At 40.7% G+C, this 21623-nt stretch overlaps 1 protein-coding gene and 1 long non-coding RNA gene across 5 annotated transcripts; both read right to left on the bottom strand.

Moving 5' to 3' along the window:
* Positions 1-9: 9 nt before the first annotated feature.
* Positions 10-21417, bottom strand: snapc4 (small nuclear RNA activating complex, polypeptide 4). Of its 4 annotated transcripts, none has more exons than XM_011479610.4 (23): positions 21111-21417; positions 20696-20809; positions 20580-20620; positions 20410-20506; positions 19214-19242; positions 19006-19128; positions 18775-18915; positions 18618-18702; positions 18395-18476; positions 18211-18312; positions 17944-18016; positions 17698-17862; positions 16835-16985; positions 16650-16756; positions 16463-16554; positions 16293-16387; positions 9612-9703; positions 7503-8936; positions 6756-6797; positions 4351-4698; positions 2266-3091; positions 1940-2187; positions 10-569 (listed from the first exon to the last, which is right to left on the bottom strand). In XM_011479610.4, the coding sequence occupies exons 2-23, from the start codon at positions 20805-20807 to the stop codon at positions 474-476; spliced, it is 4581 nt and encodes a 1526-aa protein (XP_011477912.1). In that variant the 5' UTR covers positions 20808-20809; positions 21111-21417; the 3' UTR covers positions 10-473. The 4 variants fall into 4 exon arrangements, with proteins under 4 accessions (XP_011477912.1, XP_011477913.1, XP_011477914.1 ...); XM_011479611.4 differs by having other exon boundaries at positions 20987-21135; XM_011479612.4 differs by lacking the exon at positions 6756-6797.
* Positions 12067-15832, bottom strand: LOC111947929 (uncharacterized). The gene is made up of 6 exons (XR_013658073.1): positions 15737-15832; positions 14844-14909; positions 14599-14670; positions 13765-13917; positions 13486-13577; positions 12067-12791 (listed from the first exon to the last, which is right to left on the bottom strand). It is a non-coding gene; the product is annotated as an uncharacterized LOC111947929 (long non-coding RNA).
* Positions 21418-21623: the final 206 nt, after the last annotated feature.

Below are 21623 nucleotides of genomic sequence, written 5' to 3'. Positions count from 1 at the left end.
GCATAACCATTTGATTTAATCTTTTTATTAGAAAATAAAAAACTTTTTGTAGAAAAAAATAAATTGTCAGAAGCAACAAACTAACAACACTTAACAATGGAGCTTTGGAACAAACTGTGGAGCTCCATAACAACCTTAACATTTCTTTTTAACATTTTAAAATAAATACTTTATTTGAATTATTTAACTTTGAAAAAGAGGAGCAGCAAAAACCTGAGCTGGGCAGACTCAGAACCAAAAGCGTAAGGAGGTCAGATTGTTGACTGCTCCTCAACACATGTGCAAAAGAAATCTTGTTTAGCATTAAAAACTTTATACAATAGAAAAATAACTGAATTTTAATTGTAGAAATTGTTCAGTATATACTAAAACAACACAAAGAAGAAGACCTATTCAATCTCACTTTGTTTCTTCTTCATAGAACCTGAATTTATAACATTTGAACACATGGACGGGTTTTCCATCGGTGCCATTTAGCTTCCATTGGAGAGGCGCGGCTTGCTGGTGGTGCTGATCCCTGAGAAGTGACTGGCAGAAACGTCAGAGTCCTCAGACAGCAGCCCTGATCTCTGCAAAGGAAAGACAGGCCGATCAGATCCCTTCCTTCTGATGTCTCCCTGTTGGTTCTGACACTTTTCATGGAAGCAGCAAACAGTTCCTCCTTAAAAATATGCAAACATTTAAACATACTGTCTGCTGGCCAACTGTCAAGCCAAGGACAATAGCTAGTTTGTAAAATGTGCAGTTTGGTGTTTTTTATCTCTATAATTATTTAAAAACAAAAAGGCTTTAAACCTCAACTGTGCACCAGTCACACTTTTTTTCACATTCAGTTATCAAACAAATTTTTAATATAAGGTTGTACAATAGTAAATGTAGGACATCCTCTTAAATGAAAAACCAAATGCTCTTACTTGAACACACAAACCTGTTTTCATATGCTGAAAACACTAAAGGAGCACCCTTTACTCACTGCGTATCCTTAAATCAATTCAGTGACATTGACAGGGTACGTTTGTATGCAAAGGTGGTTGATAATTAGTCTCAACTGCTTCTGTTTAAGTCAATTAATCAAAGATGATAGCCATGCAGCAAGGATATGCTCACCAAAACAGCAGTGGCTTGGCTTGGGTCCTGGAACCATAAGATGAAACCCTGACTGAGTTTAACTCTGAGTGTTTTTTTAAGATGTTACAGCCTTTAATTTAGGCGTTTCTGTGTCGTCATTTACAACCTTCTTTATCATCAATTGACTAACTAAAGTCAGAAAAACTATGAGGATGGAAACTTTGTGGAGAACATTTTTATGATTTGTGGTAAAACGACAGGAAGCAAAAGTGATGTTTATGATTTGTTTACCATGGAAGTTAACCAGGATACTGACAGAAGAACTTTAGAGAGGGAGATTGCCTAAAGTTAAAAAGTATTTCCTTCTTTCAAAATCTTTGTGTTTTTCTCCGTTATGTTTTGTTTAGTTTTAAATGATGGCGATTAAATACATATTAGTTTGATTTTCATTCATCCAGTAAAAAGACAGATGTATTGAAACCATTTAGACATAAACATATTAAATAGTAAGAATTGTGGTTCGATCTGTCAATCGTTGATCTGGATTTGTGAAACACATTGAAACCTAAGTAAGGATCCACTGCCCTATCCAGGTGGATTTTAGATTATTGTGAGACAGCTGTTAAGAGAGGCTTGTCATCTGCATAAAACTAGACTGTGATGTTTTAACTGAGAAGTATGGAAGTTGACCCTCGGAGAACAGCACAGTCCATTTTACAATTTAAATGAATACTGATTCACAACAACAGCAAATCCTCTTGTTAAGGAAGACAAGATTCTAGTCATTTAAAGAAGAGTTCTGGAGGAACCAAAGGTGTTGTCTGCGGCTCAAACCGTATGCGTTTGTCAGAAACTGTTCAGCTGTACTGACCTGACCTCTCTTCTTCTTTACAAACGGTTGCTCCTCATCCTCCACCTCCTGGATCATTTCCTCGTTTGTGACTTGCGGCATCGTCGCCAGGAGGGCAGGAAGAGTGAAGGAGGACAGGAAGCGGGCCTTGAGCAGCTGGTAGGCGGGGTTAGTGGAAAAGCGCTCCGCCACCATCCGACGCACCGTCCTCACCTGCTCCTCCTCTACCTGCTCTTCTCTCTGCTGCTCGTCGGTACCAGCGGCGGGAGCTGCACAGAGAAAAGAAACAGAACTGAGCACTTAAAGTCGCTTCTACTGACCTGTAATGATGCAGTCAGCTGACAAACCTGCAGCTCTATGCTCCGCAGGCTGGTTGCTGGCTCCGCTACAGTCTGAGGTGGAACCTGGCTTATTGGGTGGAGGGCGGTCGGAGCAGCTCGCAGCTTTAGATATGGGTTGGGCTTGGGGTGGTCTGGGTTTGGGACCTTCAGGGAGCAAGTCCAGTGAGGACTGCGTCAGGGACTTCTTAGCCAGCAGCAGAGCAGTCATCATGTTTAGAGTGCTGACAAAGGGGGGCAGGTATGGCAAAGCTACACTCCCAGCAGGCACCCCCCCTCTTCCACTCAGCCAATCGTGAACTTTTTCTTGAGGCTCTTGGAACATCAGGGAGGGGTCAAAGCCGATTCCCTTGCTTCTGATGGGAGAAGTCTCACCTGATTGCCTTTTTATCACACCTTCACAACCTGCAAGGTTGGGAGGAGACTGTGACCGGGAGGAGGACCTCTGATTAAGAGGCACAAGAAGTGGCTTTGAGAGAGAGGTGGGCGGGGCAGGTGAAGGCTGAATGGGCTCAAGGGTGGAGAGAGGTACAGACACAAATGCTGCCTTCAGTCCGGCAGACTGAGGGCTTTGAGCTGTTGGGGCGGTTGGAGGCAGAGGAGAGCCTAAACTGCTTTGGGGAGGGAGGCAGGGGGGGCCTTTGAGTATCGTCATCGGCACAGCTTGTGGTTTAGCCATCGGAACCAGTCCGGCTGGGGTCATGACCCACATGGCCCGAGTGGGTAACATGCACACCCTGGCTGGTTGAGGCTCCAAAGAGGCCTGAACGCCGACTTTCTTCTTTGAAGGAGACTTCTTGCTACGAGAGGAGAGGTTCTTCTGTTTCGTTTCCATCTAGAAACAGAAGGCAGAGAAGAGTCAAACTCAGAAGGTAAAATACAAGAACACTCAACAAAAAGAGGCAAACATCCCCTTTTCTGCAGGCAGCTGAAGCTTTGAGCCGGTCTGCGCAGACTTTGAGTGACTCAACAGGAAGAAAAAGGAACAAAGCCCTACCAGGGAAAACTCTGTTTTGAGACACTTGGTCACATGAAACAGCCTTGCAACATTTTGGAAAGATGCTGACACTCAGGTTAAGAGGGTCAAGCATGACCCATGATGTTACTCAACCCCACCAAAAAAAATCACAACAAAGATTCAATTGTCTGTCACAGTCTCATACTGAAGAACACTTTTTCTTTGACTCCCAATGATCTTTTCTCTCACAATGTATCAATCATTTTAATAAAAAATGTTTGAATGCAGGTGTATTCAATGCATTTATTTACAGTAAAGAAAAGTTGACATTGTATGTTATGTTGAATGGAAGCGTATTATATCAAATGAAAAACGCCTGCTTTTATTTGATAGAATACAGAAAAAATGTTGCACAAAAAACACTTTTATTTAAGAAGTACAATACACTTCCATGTAATAGAGATTAGTTCAGAAAAAAACCTGGTCTAAGTGTTGATTCATTTGATATTATTACCCCTAGTGCCATTTACTGGGTCACAGGCAAAAGCAAAATTATATTTTGTTAAGATAAAAACATTACAAATGATTTTAATGAAGGGAAATCCTTATTTAACATAATAAAGCAAAATTGATTTGAAAATAAGCTTTTGAAAGCATGCTCAAAAGAGACTAAGACTGGACTCTGTCTGGTGGTGAAGAGCCTCGTATTCAGCGTTTGCTCATTTATCGCGGGGGAAATGTTCCATACATCACCTGGAATAGGTCAAATCCACAAAGTAGGATTATTGAGGTTTTAATGCTGTAGAACTCCTCACTACACACATTTTTACACTTTTCTCTCTCTTTTTTTTTAAACTCTCAAAGTTCAAACCTTCATTGAAAAATAAGTCCAGTATTACCAATTAAAAAAAATAAAGATTTCTCATCTTTGATTCTCCAGGCTTTGGTTCTATTTTTAGTGCTATCCTATAGCTAAAGCTTTTACTGAAGGTCGGTCTGGGCCACGCCTTGAGTGATGCTGCTTCAGACCTATATGGGTTTTTATTATTATTATTATTCATATTTATAAATGCTGGCCTAATTTTTGCCCGTTCTGAGGACTTTTTTTTTTTTTTGCATTTCCTCTGCCTTCTTACCTTGGCCTGCAAAGCCGCCCGGTGAGCTTTGCCCTTCTCACTCAGCTGGCGACGCCTCTTCCCTGCCTGGGTCTCTTCTGCACCAGCATCACCCACTCTCTCCCCATCCAGCTGCTCAACCTCCATCTGCCTTTTCCTTCCTCCGACTGAACGTTTTAGGGGTTTATCAGTGGAGGTGTTGATCTGGTTAAGGGGAACGGAGGTTTGGTAATGGCGGAGGTTGGTGTAGTTATGATCAGCGAGCAGAGATGATCGGAGAGCTGAGGATTCACTGCTAGCTGTGATGGGAGGACGGGAAGAAGTTAGGCTGTCCGCATTCAAGGACGTCTGGTTGGAAGGTCTGGAGGTCTGGAAAGGAAAAGACGCACAAAGTTAGATGATCCAGAAAAACCACATGGACAGCCAGCAACACAGAACTTCTAGAGAGTTCTGGGCATGATTCTCTAAATGTCTTTGTATAAACGCTAAACCATGCTGCTTCTCCTCAAAGTCCTTTATTTCAGTCATCGTATGATCCACTGTCAAAGCGTTCCCAGTAGTCTTTTTATTATGATTATGTCGGTTTAAGGCAAAAATAAAAAAAACCTCTGTATTCTGCAGAGCGGCGGGAGTTCATCAGAATTTCGCCTCTGGGTTGTAGGTGGGACTGTTGATGGAGAGAAAGGCCACCCTTCCCTCCCCCCTCCCCTCCTTGTTGCTGAGAGTTCAGAACAGGGAGCTTGAGGTCCCGACCAGTGTATTTTCTACGTTACAAATAAGCTCTTCTTCAAACTGCATTTTTTCATCTGCTCCTGATTCACAACAATTTGCATAAAGAAAAACTCAAAAATGAAATTTTGAGGTCAATTTTCTTAACATGTGTCCTCCATCGTGAGACAAATGTCACAAGAACATGATCAACAACCCAGTTTTTAATCAGGGTGGGTCTTTAAGAGATTGACAAGCATGGTGGGCACTTATTCTAGAGTGTATTACCTCTAGACAGCAAAGAGTGACAGCTAAAGAGATCAGCGAGTCGTGGAGGAAGGTACTTGATGATGGTGAAATGAAGACGATCAGGAGAGTGTGTTAAGAGGAAAAGCTTGGACACAAAGCATCGAATGTATAGGGGGGTCTGTAACCTGAGGCCCCAGAGCCACATGGGACTCTTTTATTGCTCCATTGTGGCTCTTTGGTTTTAAAGCAAAATACTAATGATTTATGCAAATAATGTTTTTTTAGTTTTGGTTTAATTTATTTAGATTTTTAACAAACAAGCATAATGGCAGTGAAAGGTTACATTTTCTGTCAGAATAAAATGAAAGCACATATTCTGACCTTGAGTTCCCACACATAGCACGTTCTCTCTAAATTGTCCAAATCATTAGCCATTTTACATAAAGTCTAGGATTTTTCAAACACAGCTACGTTGTATATTCTATATTGTTACCTCATAATGCCTTATTTGACCTATTATTTAGAAATCTGGGGGCATGGTTACAAGTGAAATTCAAAACCTATTGTTATTCTGCAAAAAAAAGCAATTAGAATTGTAAATCACTTTTCATACAATCAATTCACAAAACAAATATTTCCAAAATTAAGGGCACTTACATGTTTGGATTTAGTTGATCTTCGTACTGGAATTTTTATGTTTAAAGCTAAAAAAACAATGTGTACCTGCCAATATACTGAGTTTGTTTGAAATTGAAGTTAATAATTATGATTTTCAGGGTAAAGATATATTTAAAAACAAAGTGGTCAGAACTAATGCACTAAAGACTAGTATTTTTGTTCAGGGGGTCACCATGTGGAACTCATTATCCGACGATCTGAAGAATGCAAACTCCATATATCAGTTTAAAAAATGTATACATTTAAAATATGTTAGAAATACCTTCTGGACTGAGAGACTCTTGTGGTTGTGAAGTAATTTTATGAAGTGTTTTTTTTTTTTTAAGGTTCTATCAATTTGTTGGTAGATGTGATGTTTGTAATCAGGGTCGAGGAAATAAGCCTAACCAAAATAACCAAAATAAATGTCTCTCTCACAATAGTGTAGATGCTGTTCGGAGGCAAGGTTCTTCAAGTGTGTATAGATATATATATCACTATTATGTGTTTAGATTTACTTTTCTAAATTTTTATTCAACTCCAAAGTTGTCACATGTACATTCAATAGTAAAATGAGAAAAATGACAGAATGAAAATATAATGAATCCTGCATTTTTTTTGGAAGTAAATTTGTTGCAACAGGAGGATCTTATTTGAGACAGGACAGATTTTATTTTGAAAATAACTTTTGCTGCTGTCAAGAATAAGGTAAGTTTAAATTGTTTTATAAGGAAAATATAGAAAAACACAACACTGTTACAATTCAATTATTGTTTGTTTGTTTTACTCCTTTTAGAAGAATATCACATTACATGAACGTATGCAGCACACCATGTAAGTCCACATCTCCGTGACTGGAAAGGAGCAGAGAGAAGAAAAAAAGTTTTAATATTATTTCTGCCTCGAAATCACCTCCCAAAGACAATTCTAGATGGCCTGTTACCACACATCAACTATAAATTATATATTGCTCAATTTTCTTCTTAATAAACATGTTTTTTAATAAAAACTTAGTAGTAAAACTTTTCTAAATTCCCAACAATAAAAAAACACGTCTGCTTCAAAGCAGGATGAGCAACTTGAAACTTGGGATTAAATACAAGTTAGATTTTATTAAAAAATAGCTTAATGGCCACGAAAAAATAAAGAAAGTATGTTTTTAAGCAATTAGAATGTCCTGCAGTTTTCAATCCTAACCTTCTGTAGGAACCTTCTGTAAACCCGGAGGATGAGCTGAATCAGGTGTGCATAAGCAGGGCAACATGGAAACCACAGGACAGAGTGCCCCAAGGAGCAGGGTTGGGAAACCCTGGTTTAGAGACAGTGCTCCCCATGCTGATAGTGTGGAGCTCTCAGGATACCAACTGTCTGTTCTCTTTGACAACGGTCATCTGTTTTAAGTTCATTGGCAAGGTGGTCCACTTTGATGCAGACAGACCTCAGAAAGTACTCATAATAAGATATCTTTTGTGATATTTCACAAAAGGACGAAATATTTCTAGCAGGACATCAGGAAACTGGAATCTCCAAAATGACCCCACCCCCACAATCAAACTCACCTGGGGTTCCCGAGTCAGCTCTTGAATCTTTATTCTGTCCCGTTTTGTGCCATTATCCACCCCTTTCACTCGTGCCAAGGACGCAGCAGAAGAACTGCTGCCTGCAGCAGTTGGCTCCGCCTCCATCTGCTCCATGACTCCAGATGAGCTGATGGTGGGGCTGGGAGCAGCAGTAATGGGACTGGGATTGGACTGAGCAGCTCGATTTCCAGTCAAGACTGAGCTGGAGGACATAGCTGGATTTTGGGAGGAGGATGGAACTAAAGCTGCAGCATTTGGTCTCTGACAAACCTGTGAAGCTGCAGGACTAAATATTTTAGGAGCAGGAAGAGCCGTGCTCCGGGAAGTGAAGGGAGTGAAGTTGAGGGAAGAATTGTTGTGTAGGATTTGAGGACGAATACAAACAATTTGAGAAATAGGACCATGGGGGGTCTGTGGAGGCATATGGAGAAGGTTGTGGGGTTGGGTGTGAAGCTGCGTGGAGGAGGACAGAGGAGGAGACTGCAGCCCCTTCTTTTCTTGCGTTATGCAGCTGTGCTGGTCCACCTCCACATCCTGTTGCTCCATCTGCCTCTTCCTCTGCTGAAGGATTTGTATGACACTCTTTGTAACCTGGACGGCCGAGGGGCTTGGGGTGGGAGTTTTAATCACCACCTTGTTCTTCCTATTCTCAATGATCTCCTTGCAGCCGATGACATCCACGTTCTCCGCTTGGAGCAGGAGCAGGAAGAAGGAGGTGGAGGAGTAACCGCTCCTCTCTGCGTTCTCCCTCAGGATATCAACAGCCTTGACTTTGGTTGTTGTTGCAATCAGCAGGTTGCCGATCCATGGCGCCACGGCCGCTTGCAGCTCATAGCCGACCCCCTGATTGGTCTCTTTGGCTTTCCGCTTGCCGGAGCGGGCTTTTTGGTGGGAGCCTGAAGCATTTACCTTGTGAGCCCGTTTGGTCAAGTAGACTTGGAGCTGCTTAGGCGTAAACATAATCATGGCATTCCTTTTGTGTCTCTCTTCCCATGGTAATTCTCTCGGACATGGTCCTAGGATCACAGAGCGCCCACATTTTCCCAGGATGGTTGATCGGGTTAGTTTTCCTGTAGCACCATCGGACATTGGTGGTAAAACCACCAGGGAGGAGCAAAGGTGGGAGAATGTCGCGGCCTTCTCCGTGGGAACCCACTCCTTCATGGGAGGGATGACGTACGGCTTTTCCTCCACTCTCTCCGTCTCCTCGCGTTCCTTCTTCTCTATCTCGTCGTCACTGTCCATGTACGGTATCACACAATCCTCATCTTCATCCTCTTCCTCTGTCAGTTCCTCCTCTTTCACTCGAACAAGTCGTCTTCTGATGCCCTTCTTCGCTTTGGAAGCTGCCGTTTTCTGTCCCGCTTTTCTGTCCTTGGCTCTCCTGGATGGACCATTTCCTCTCGGATGACGCTGCAAGAGCGAAAGAGAGCGTCACATCATCAGCATAGGTACACAACGGCTTTAAATAGCACCTATTTAGGAGGTTTTTCTAGCCATGATTGTGCAAAAGAGCGTCTGATCAGAAGTCATCACGTGCATTATTTTTCTCCAGTAATGCACAATTTAATCATTTTTATGTTCAGTATATCTTAAATGTTTTTTTTTCTCAGAATACAGGTGATCATTTACAACTAAATTTACACATATGTAAATATTTCTATTTTCTTCCAAAAAGATTCATATCCTAAATAAACCACTTCCATGTCGGTGCACTCATTTAATCATCTTACCCAGATGTTTTCGAGTGAGCCATAAAGTGATATGCCAACTTTACTTGGACTATTTTTAGAGGCAAATCCTTTTTTGGCAAAGGCGATAGGCATTGGAAGGGGCACAGCAGGAGCAGGGGTCATTCAAGACTTTTTCCTTCATGGAGTTTGCTGAATAATCTTTCCAACGTTTTTAACTTTTGTCAAAATCTGTAAGTTAATGGCTCCACTCACTAAGAAGGCCCTGACGCAAAGAAATTTAACAAAGATATGAAATGTCAGGACCAACAATGTGTTTGGTAAGGCTGTAATCTATAGATCAAATCACATCAACTAATGGGGCAGCCCCTTTAACGAGGAGGTCAAACGGGTTTACCTGAGCAGGACACTTGGTCAGCTTTTTCCACTCTCTCAGGCACTGACAGTCCAAACGATTAGGAATCTCTGCAGCGATCTTCGCCCAACGACCTGGACAACATCAGGTTAGTAAAAGATTTGAATTACTTTATGTCATTTCACCTGATAAAACCAGAATTTAAAACCTCTTTTACAAAAGGTGAACAGTAGAGGCTCATAACCAGGTACAAAAGACTACAAAACCTCCCAGCTGTGGACTATGGTAACGGTTAAGTGCATTAAATCTCTTCAAAAATATCAGGATAGTCAGATTTGTGTTCAGCAGTAACATCTCACTGACAAACATGTGTGACACATTATGAGCTTCATCAAAAGGAGTCCAGAGATTTTAGGTCTCCAAAGAGAAGCAAGTGCAAAGTTCAGTTGTATTGTTTTCGCTGCTGTAAATTTTTTCAAAGAAAAATTCACTGGAGGTGATTGACATATCTACAGTCTCTCTCTCAGTCACATCTGTGACTTTGCAGCAAATGGAGGGCTAACACACACCCATTCACACTTATGGACAATTTAGAGTGACCAATTAACTTATGTAATGTCATTTTTGTGACATTTAAAATCCGCTGGGCGGGCCACAAGCTCTCTGCTCTGCTCCATTCCGATGCATCCACTTGCAGACAAATAGATCCATGAATGTCTTTGTCTTCCTCGTCTGAGCTGGAATCCCAATTTAAACTGTACGGCTGGATAACTGTGATAATGCTCGCCCTTTTTGTTTTACCGATAACGTTTGGGTGGGGGGGTTGCATAGAGAGAGAGCCCCTTAACAAACCCACAATTCAGAGGTGAATTTCAAATGAACTGCTGCTGTTCTGTAGAAACTATGTCCTAGAAAACGACAGGGGTTTTTTAGATTTTGGCTAAAAACGGGATAATCATAATTAAAAGACCGGTGGGAACGCTTTGAAAATAGATCATAAGATGATCAGAGTGGGACTTTTAACCATGTCCAATTCATAATGTCTCTTCAGTTGAGGTAAAAACAGTATTTTGAAAATTGGAGTAAATCTGGAGACCCAGAAAAAATGTAGTGCAACCATCCATCCATCCATCCATCCATCCATCCATCTTCAAGACCAGGGGTTTGCAACCTTTAACACTTAAAGAGCCGATCAGGTTAATTATGTCGAAAAGCCAAAAGGAGCCACAAAGTCGTATTTCTCTCTTTATGAAAATAAAACACTGATTTATATTATTGATTTATATTATTGATACTATTATGATAAATTGATAAATGTGAAATCCACTTTATAATCCAGTGTGTCTTAACCCTTGTGCTATCCTAGGCACTTTAACATTGGGAGTTGGGTCATCTAGACCCACTAGACAGTGATCTGAACCTTTTTTCTTCAATGATTTGTGATCTTCACTGGTGTCCATGGATTACATGAAATCTTTCCACCTTTATCCACCTTTGTCATGGTAGGGAGAACACGTCAATGGAAGGGTGGGGTCATCTAAGATAGCACAAGGGTTAAGCATAAATTCTGGTTGTGCTTACTGACCTCAAATTTCTTTTCTGTGGTAAACGGCATCATAAATCTGTCAAAATGTTTTAGTTCGACTTTGGTAAACTATGAAGCCGCATCCTTTGATGGAATGTTGAAGATCTATGGGTCCTTTGTCAGAACCTTAATGCAGTATCACGTACTGTTCTTCATCGGTTTGTGAATGGATTGAATAAAGTTTGAGTTGGTTTACTTCACTAATTTCACTTTAGTTACTTTTTTTCTTTAAAAACTATTTTTCTTCAACCTCCATTGGGAAACCTTAATGGAGGAGTAAAGGAGCCACATGTGGCTCTGGAGCCTTAGGTTGCAGACCCCTGTTCTTGACCCAGTTCCTCCTTTCAGGGTTGCAGGGTTGCTGGAACCCATCAAGCTACACTGAAAAAAAAGATCTGTTCGATTTACTTAATTCAATAGTGGACAGTGGTTGCACACAGATGATTTACTTTCACAGCAACTTAAACCATCAAGTTAAATTAACACAAGTAAATGTCATTCAACAAAACTGATTATTTTGTGTTAAAAATATGTGATTGAGACATGATACCACAATGTAATTTGAGCTCTTGGATCAGTTTAATTGGTCACAATTTCATCACTTTATTTCAACACTATTCAGTAATGTTTACTCCAAAACTATTTGCTTACTTAAATGCAACTTATTTTTCATATTACAATTTTGAATTCTATTCTAATGTCAAATATATCAGACCTTGAAATTAAATATGTATTGTTTTATCTAATATAACTGCCTGTAAGAACTAGTAATATTTCAAAACAATGGTGCTACCATTAAAAAAATTATTAGTTATTAAAATAAATCATTTGTAGAACTGCAAATACCTTTCTGTTAACCTTCTGGAATTGTTAACATTACTCATTTTTACTCAAATAAATAAAAAATAACAGTTGCATGTCAAAGCTTTATTTCAAAAGCCACAGCACAAAATACAGTCAAAAATACAGCAAGTGTCCAAAATTTCGACACTGGTATTGTGACATCATGATTCAAAACAGCCTTAGAAGTATTAAAACTTTTTTTTTAAACTACAACCTTTTCAGATTGCGTACAATCATCCTTTTTCACTTGGAAAAACAAAATTGAAGAACCATACCAATTAAACAGAAAAAAATGGCACTACGTTTCCATGGCAGGTAAACAGTTATAACCATCCCACAGAATAAACACTACAATGAACAATGTGATCGTTTTTGGGTTGCTGATCATTCACCTACAAATTCAATGTCCAAAATGCAAGAGGGCGTATGTGAACTATAAATGTCCTCTTACCTTTAGTTAAACATGTGACGTGCACAACAATCTCTCCTTATTGAAGTTTTGTCTTTAAGTTTTGGGCTTTTCTCGAGAGTTCAGTCGGATCCAATTCCATGACCACCTTTTGAATCACCTCAAAAGTGTAGGGGAGCTGTGCCAGGTAACTCATGTTGAAGCAGTAAAAAAGTCCAAACAGCATGGCTGTTGCAAGGGCCACATTATCCAGGTCCTGAAGTATCACCACACCTTCGATGATGATGCCAACATCAGGAAAGTCCTTGCCTGGTGTCTCCCTGGCAACATAGACTCCCACTGTTGTTTTCTCAATGGCACTGAGAGTGGAGACATCAGTCATGTCCTGGGCAAAGAAAATATTATTGAAGATTGATTTTTTAAACTGATCTTTTGAATGCAAAAGTTAGGGCTGCACGATATGAGGAAAACTCGCGAAATGCGATATTGGTGATTAATATTGCGATAACAATATAATTCGCGGTATATAAACAAATAGCAAAACAACCAAAAACATAATTTCCGTGTTCACTGCAACAGTTTAAAAATTAGACTCCAAATGACCCACGTCGACGTAGGAGGCAAACATCAAACATAAAAGGGCTCATCTGATTGATCAACAACGTAAATGGGTCCTTCCGATTGGTTAAATGCATAAAGGGATTTATTTCATATGTTCAATATTTCAAGCTGCCATGAGATTGTTTTAGCAAATTTAAGGTAACCATTTATTGCGATTTTCGCCGTCTTTTGCGGTATGCATATTGCACAGCTTAATGTCGCGATAACGATAAATTTGCGGTATATTGTGCAGGCCTAGCAAAAGTACTCATGCTATAGTTTAAACATGTGAGCAGCATAGTAAATTATTGTTGCCAAACAGTCCCTGCCATCAATACCACATTTGAAAAGTCAAAATAAAATCGACAACTTCTACCTCAAATGAAGAATATTAAGCTTTACAATTGTTTTTAGGATCACAAAGTGCACTGAGTACATTTTAAAATGTAGCAAATCAGTAATCTACTTATAACACTCACCATGTACTCGTGCACCAAGATGTCAGGATTCTCCTTCAAATAGAGGCAAAGTCCTTTTTAATGAGGGACTCCCTTCTAGCATCCACGTCATCCTTAATACAAAAGAAAATACAGAAATTTGAACTCAAATTTTCAATAGACAGTGAATATGCGTTAAAAATTACAGATCATCAGTACTCTCAGGTAGAGGAAGTCGTGATTTTGAAATGGATTTATTTATACAAGTCTTACTGACTGCAATTTAAACTTGATAGTTAAACAAGTTTGAGAAGTTCTTACCATCATCATGTCTGTCATGTCTTTCAACATTTTGCCCTGCTTCCCCGATGGCTTTGCAAACACTCTCAGCAGACTTTCAGACAGAAAGTCAAGCTGCGACAGAAACCTTGACTGTAGAGGCATGGTTGTAATGCGCTTGAACTCTGCGTTTATCTGAAATAACATGAAAGCATTATCAAGCATTGTTTTTAGATGAACACATCCTCTGCGACAACTTGTCAAGGCACAATTTGGTAATTTGGTAGTGAAGTTCTACCAAAAAATCATTGATTGCTTTGCTTGGCACACAAGAAAAATGTTCTAATTTTAACAACGCTGCTGCCAAACTGTGCTGAATTACATCTGGTAGGTCGCTAAGACCATCAGCACTGCTACTTGGTTGAGCATCCTCAATGTCATCATCAGAAGCACTGGAAGCAGAATCTAGGGCAGCAACAGTTGCTGATATTACTATTCCTGGTTTAAAATCTTTGGATGAGTAAAAACTGTGTTTCCAGCTCTTGTGGGATTTAAAAGATCCTAAAATATTTCTTTCAAAGTCGCAATGCAAAAACATACAAGTTACAACCTCATTTTTTTTCAAGTGTGCATTAATATGAGTCCAGTAATCTCTTTCAGACACAAGATCCTTACAGGGACACAAGTGGCAGCTAAATATACATCTCTCTAAATGATGGTGGCTAGTTTTAATAACATGACATCTATTCAAATGAATTAATAGTGCATTCCACGTTCTAAAAGTGCATGGACGGCTTTCATGAACACATGGAATACGACTGTTATTCCCATAATGCCCATGTCTTACTCCATAATGCTTCAGAAGGTGGGACCTACTTTGAAAAACTGAAGGGCAGGCCTTGCATTGCCACATTCACTCTGTCACTGGAACACTAGTAGCACTGTTCACTGTAAAGTGGGAAACAAAACATGATTAACTTATAGTGAGGACAAAATGGTGTTTAACTCAAAAATACATTCCTGAGATAAACATAACTCATTTGTCGCTAATTTGCAAAGCAACTTAAAATATATGTAATGCATTGAAAGCCGTAAAAGCAAATACAACTTCTTGTTCTTACCACAAATACTTGAGCCCACGACTTTTCAGCTGACTCCAGGTGAATAGATGACTTGAGTTTGTCAATCTGAAGCAAAACAGGGGAGGAGTAATTGAAATAATGCAGCCGACTAAGTAAGCACTTAGCAAGGACAGAGTTTTAGGGCCACGCAGAACATTTTTTGTGAAGGATTTTGTTGTTGTTGTGTATGTAACTGTTGCCATGGTGACTCAGCGGTTGCCATGACTTCTGTGTTACGTAGCATTTTTAGTAAATGTTAAGTTTTATCACAACCCAGCAGTAGCGTCTCATTCTCAACATAACAAGATTGTATTAGAAACTGCATTTATTAATGAGAAGAATGACACTTTGACTTTATTATCGAAATTAACTTTCTGCTCACCGCTTGATGACCGTAAGGGCAAGGGAGCCGCTCAGCTCCGTGTTTAAGACCCCGCGTCCAGAGAAATTAGCTGGTGGGAGGACGACTCGGACCACGGCTGGATGAGTCTCGACACTTTATTTGTCCACAATTTACACTCGACATACAGTATCCAGCTACAACTTTTCAGTCTTTTTAGCTACGCGCCCCCGTTCTCTCTCGCTTTACGCTGCAACCCGCCCCTTCTCTCCGTAAGGGCTACGACACTCTTATATTAACAACACTAAAGTGCCGTTAACACACAATGTAAACCACGATTAATTCAAGAAAAAAAAATTCACACATAAGACCAAAATATGTTAGGAGCGCCGCAAATGTGACGTTGACCGCTCCTGCTCAAAAGACAAATTAAAATAAAACAGAGTGATAACGTCAACTTATTTCAACGTTAACGTTATGTAGTCACTCTTGAGACATTAAGCTACATTTGGCTCAGATTTTGTCACTATTTAATAAGAAATTCAAGACTTACCGGGAAAGTTGTGGTGTGACGTGTCGTACCACGAGGCATTGGATTTGACTGAGATGGCTGCCTTCTTTTTCCAACAATCCTTAGCGCGCGAGAGGAAATCCCGTGAGGTATCCCGATAATTAGTATTGCAACATAACCGAGTTGCTTCATTCCAAAGTGATCTGAACAAATCTATGTGCAATCTTATCATTTCATGTAGATTATACATTGTACAGTCACATTTGACTCGAAAACATGTAGAAATTGTGTTAAATGCACCAGATATGCTTAGATTAATCCAAGAGACGGCTGTCTCCTTTTTTTCAGTGTACTGTTGTCTGAAGAGGGAGCTCACCTTGGACAGATCACCGGTCTGTCGCAAGGCTCAGTGCAGCCATTTGCCTTAAAACTTTGAGATTTCTCAACTTGTTTTTAGAAAGTACAACAGGTGCGTATAATGGTAGCCAGATTTTATTCACGTTTCTGCTCTTGTCAGTGCGTCCACAGGTTTTAGTTCTGCCAGCAGCGTTCGTAGAGCCACAGAGGCTCCCCTGCACCTGCTGAGTGTCCATCTTACCGACTCCATGTTTGTCAACCAGCTCCCGGAGCAGCTCTCTCTCCTTCCTGTTGAATGGTCCTTTCTTCAACCCCGCCTTCAGGCAGTCGTGATATCTGCACCAAAAAACGGGTTTCTTCTTCACTGGCACACGGAAAAGCCGACTGTTTGCACGCCCGGGGAGATCTTACCTCTCCCTACAGGCCATGATGCTGCGTCCAGGGACCTCCATCCGCACCTTCCACCAGGTTTCTCCAAGGCGGGAAACCGCCCGCAGTAAAAGCTGGAGGACCAACAGATGGAGTCTTCAGTGTCATCCAAACAGTTAAAGGAGGTCAGCTAAGCACAAGTAAGCTGCAACTATTGACGTTTACGTACTTTGTCTTCCTCTTTGGTCCAAGCGCCTTTCTTCAAGCTCGGGTCCAAATTTAGGGTCCATCTGTTGAGGAGCTGCGTTGGATCACGACCCTCAATGAAGTAACTGACTAAGACAGACCAAAACAGAAGAGTCACAAGCATGGCAGGAGACCGATAGAGGCTTGGCATGAGTGGGATTTCTTTACTCTGTGTGTAAGGGATGAAGTTTCCAATCCTCATTTTGTTCACCAGCTCTTTTAACAGCGCATCCTCCTCTGGGGTCCAGCTGCCTCGCTTCAGAGACCGAGACACGAAACGCTGGAACACCTGGAGGCACATGAAACCCGTCCTTCCCATCTGAGAAGGAAAAATGTTTGCTTTAAGTGAGAAAAAACCAGCCAATATCAATCAAACACTAGTGCCTTTAAAGAGACGAAGCTAAAAACAATTGCCTTCAACAGAGATATAAAGAAAACTGCCCAACATTTAAAGAACTTAAATATCACTCAATGTTCCACTGTGTTCTCTAGGTTTATGCAACATTTATCCCATTTAGAGTTTTAAACAGGCAAATTGAAAGGATGTACATTTGTGTCAAGGTCCTAAAAACAAAATATAACTCCTCTGGTCTTATCTCACATTGCCTGCCCATGTGTCAAAGTGTCCTATGGCATAACAGTGAACCCCACATTGCTCCTGGTGGTTATACGTCGGTTGGGACCGGTGTTTGGCAGCATAGTTGCCATCAGTGTGTGAATGTGTGACTGTAAAGCACTTTGGGCCTTCAAGGAAGGTAGAAAAGCGCAACACACCTATACGATATCTACCATTTACCGCATAACAAAAAGTGGTCCAACAGTCCTCTGTACCCCTTAGTCTATTGTCCATCTCCAGTATAATCAACAACTGTTAGTCAGGTGACTGTAGAGGCCTCGGTCTGTCTTTTTGTAGTTTATTTATCACTTAAAAAAAAAGCTGTTAGATGTTCTCAAGATCTCAACACTCAATTTCCACTCAAAACAAAGACATCAGAGACAAAAAGATGGGAGAAGTCCTTTCTCCTCCTCACCCCAAGCTCCTGAGCAATGGTCTCCCAGTGTCTGTTGTTGTATCTCGCGCTGACCTCCTTCAGTTGTTGCACCTCCTCTTTACTCCACGTTTTCTTATTGATAGACGGATGAAGAAAGTTTTGCCAGAAAAGACGGATGTCTTCTGGCTCTTTTGTCCCTTCAAACTAATCCAGAGGAGATCTCAGAGCGTCTGGTGTTACACACACTGTCATTTGACCAATCAATCAGCCAACATCAACACTTACATCGATATTTGAGATTTTCTGCCAGTCATGTTCTTCATACCGTGAACCAATCAGCTCTTCCTCCTTCTTTTCCCTGATCAGTCAAATGAAATCATTTAAAGAATGGTACGCTCCATAGTTTCAACACTTTTGCAGTTACGATGATCTTTATAGACAGATCATGTATGTCAACTTTTAAAGACTATGTGATTAAATTTTACTTACAATTTTCTTGTCCTAAATTTTTAAAAATGACCTTTTTTACTTCAAAAGGCTCCCAGTCATTACCTGAGCTGCTCGATCTCGTCCTCCAAGTTGAGTATCTGCTCTCTCAGTGACTGTTTATCTGCTTCCTTTGCCCCCGACAACTTCTGTGACAAGTAGTCCACCCTGAGGATCACACAGATCCGATCAGATCAGATCAGAAACCTCTGACACCAATGACAGAAACACTGAAAGCAGCTCCTCGTACTTTGAGAGTTTGGGCTGGATGAGTCTCTTCAAGCCATCTCGAGCAACAGAGTGAATCAGCAAAGTTTTCTGCCAGCTTTCCCCTGAACACAGATAAGAAACACTGAAAGACTGATGATGAAAGCAGTGATGGATCACATTTAGACGGGTGGATTTCATCCTTAGAAACAAGTTAATACGTTAATTTCACACAAGAAGATCCACTGCTATCTCTTTATCCCTACATCGTTTCTGCTTCAGCTTCCTGTCATCCAGGTATACTGCCATCCTGAGGGCCTTCTGCTTTGTTTCCTCATTTGCTGGAGGACCCTAGACAAATCAGACAAAATACTTTATTGGTCTCTTTTAGAAACAAAAAGGATGTGTGTTTATCTGTCTTACCAGTCCAGTCAGTTTGTCTTTGAAGTAGGGTTTCAAGAAGCGGCCCAAGAACATCCTGACTGGCTGCTGATAGGTCGAGCGAGCAAGTTGGCCTCTAGAAGATTCTTTGTATGGCCCACTCATCTGAGCTATGAGCTCCTCCTGCAGGGAAGGGCATGAGGTGTGAAATCCTAACATCTGTCTCTGGCTGTGCCTCCTGCTGTGTGTCAGTGGTTGAGCGTCTCTGCTCACCTGCTGTTTCTGGTTGGTTTTTAGCAGAACCTCCAGTTGATCCAGAGTCTCTTGCATCACCTGCTGATAGACGAGGTTCAACTGCAGACATGAATCCACTGACTGAGTCAGACCGAGGTCACTCTGCAACAAAACACAAAAAAACAAAAACAAATGATGAGACCAGAAATTGAAGAGAAGTCTGACAGCACTGAATGAAGGAACTAACCTCATCACTGGAGCTGCTGCTGTCTTCATCTGCAAAAAAAAAGTTGGTGAAACATCATGATGGTCTTCACCAGTATAGTACTTTCTACCTGATAGTAAAGCATTATAACACTGCTTCTCATTTACCCATTTGCTTAAAGACACATACACCTTAGAATTGTTTTTAACCTAACTGCCATAAACAAGTTAAACGTGGCCAGGAAACATTAAACCTGGACCACTTCTTGTAAACTATGATACTGTGGGAGCTTTCTTACTTGATTTTAAATATTTTTATTATTATTATTTCTCTGGTTTTAAAAAAAAAACAATTTTAACACATATTGAAGCACTTTTTTATGTATTTTTATGTATTACAGATATTTATTATTTTTCAGTAGTAAGATCTTTTTAAGGTATGAATGTTGCACTGACCAGGAGGCACATTTAATTTTGTTGTACGTGTGACCAATAAAGATCTATCTATCTATGTATCTATCTTTTTAACCAACCCATTGAAAGTGAGTACTGCTCATTGACTGTATAAGAGAACTGGACTGAGTGTGTGATGTCAACCATAGAAAATGGCGTGATGAAGTCAACCAAATTAAGTCAATTCAGTCAACAGTTTTTTTGCGATATAGATGCCGCCATGTTGTATCACCCATCACATTTTTCTGATGATGGAAGACATATATAAAGAAAATTAAGCTTAAAATTGCATTTCTGAGTGTTTCTTTATTCAAACGGTTGTGAATCAGGAGCAGACGAACAAATGCTGTTGGAAAAAGAAGGTACGATGCCGAACCTACAACACTGGGCCTCTGGCCTCTAGCCTCTGGCTTAAAACTGTATGCCTGGATAGCCCCAATGTTGCTTGCCATTTTTGTTCCCCCTCTACTGTTAGGTTGGGAGTATAAGGGGCTATAAGGTAGTGGAAAAGCATGCAAACAAATGGATGATGGGAAGAGAGGGCAGGCTTACTCTGAACCAATGGTCCCACCAAAACTCAAAGGTAAATTTTAAATACAAAAACAACAACTGTCCACTGGGAATGTTTTTCAAAAATGTCCAAAAGATGATTGGAGTGGGACTTTAATCTGTAACTGTGGTAGCAAAGAGTGCACCAACAACAATACCGAATTGACTGTTCTTCCTATTACCCACAGCCAACATGTCAATAGTTTTTAGTGTGCTTGAGAACCAAAATAAAGGTACCTGACACGATGATGGGACTGTGAGATCCAAGCATGTCCTCCAGGTCCTGGATCTCCTTCTGAACCTTCTCCCTCTGAGCTAGAAGACCTGCTGCAGACTAAAACAGACAATCGTGTCACTATGGGGATCTGGTTGACTGCATGTGCTGCAGGTGTCTTTTCTTATGTTACCTGCCCTGCCTCATCCTCTTCCGCCTCATCATCTGAATCATCTAATGATAGACAAAGAAAATCCATGAAAGACAAGCTACGGGACAGTATGGACAGGTAGGTGGGTAGACTGGTACCTGAGTCACTGCTCAGTAGAACCACCTCCGCAGGGGTCACACACAGGGCACGCTCCATATTTTCCACCTCCTCCTGGAGCCTGTCCCGCTCTGCCATCAGGGAAGCAGACATGGCTGTGGGTGGAAAAAATATAGGGACACCAGCAGACAGAAGGGTTAGTGTGCATAGACATGGATATAGGGGATGTTCCCCTTCGTACTTATCGGCATGTTTTTAAGTGAATTAAAATCAGGAAACTTTTGAAGCAAATGTCTCATATAATTTCTGGTCCTGATGGAGTCAATACTAACCTTGCAGAAGAGTGTGAAATACTGCAGGCGTGTAAAACTACACAATAAACTTATAATTTAATCATTCTGATGTGCATTTCTCCTCACAGACACGGCAGTGCGGTACATGCGACCCTCCTCTCACCTGCAGCTTGTTTGTTTTCCCCGGTATGAACTTTCCTGCCGCTGGAGTGGCGCGGCTCCCGTCAACGCAGCTTCGACGTTAGCATACTACCCATCAGGCTGTGCGAGAGGACAAATGTTCCTGCGATCTTTCGTTTTTTTTAGACTCTATTTCTACAATACATCTCAAAATTGAAACAAATGTGGGTTAACATAGCATATTGTTCATCTTTTAGTTTTTACATGGGAAACATGAAACCACTATTCACAGCAAAAATATGTATTTGCTCAACTTCCGGTTCTCTTCTTCCGCCTTTAAAATGTCACGTGATTATTATACCCCCCCCCCCTTTGTCGAACACTAACAAATGTCCACATAAGAACATGTACACACGTAATTATAAAACAGTTGAAATAAACAATTTAGTTACATCGTTGAGAAAAAAGACAGCAAAAAATAAAAACACAATAAAAAAATAAAACACACACAAATGCCAATGGTTTTCTTATGACTTAATCTCCTTCACAAAGGTGA

The sequence above is a fragment of the Oryzias latipes genome, chromosome 9 (genome assembly GCF_053564925.1).
Source record: "Oryzias latipes strain Hd-rR chromosome 9, Olatipes_Hd-rR_3.1".
NCBI classification, from domain to species: Eukaryota; Metazoa; Chordata; class Actinopteri; order Beloniformes; family Adrianichthyidae; genus Oryzias; species Oryzias latipes.
The sequence above is the reverse complement of the archived record's forward strand: the minus strand, read 5'-3'. Positions and strand labels throughout refer to the sequence as shown.

Bases quoted from the DNA above. Each gene is read 5' to 3' on its own strand.
- snapc4 (XM_011479610.4), bottom strand. From the start codon at position 20,807: ATGTCTGCTTCCCTGATGGCAGAGCGGGACAGGCTCCAGGAGGAGGTG. The intron at 9,704-16,292 runs GTAAGATGGACA...GATGTTGTCCAG, and splicing joins GGTTGACAAACATGGAGTCG to GTCGTTGGGCGAAGATCGCT. The intron at 2,188-2,265 runs GTTTGTCAGCTG...TTCTCTGTGCAG, and splicing joins TGCGGAGCATAGAGCTGCAG to CTCCCGCCGCTGGTACCGAC.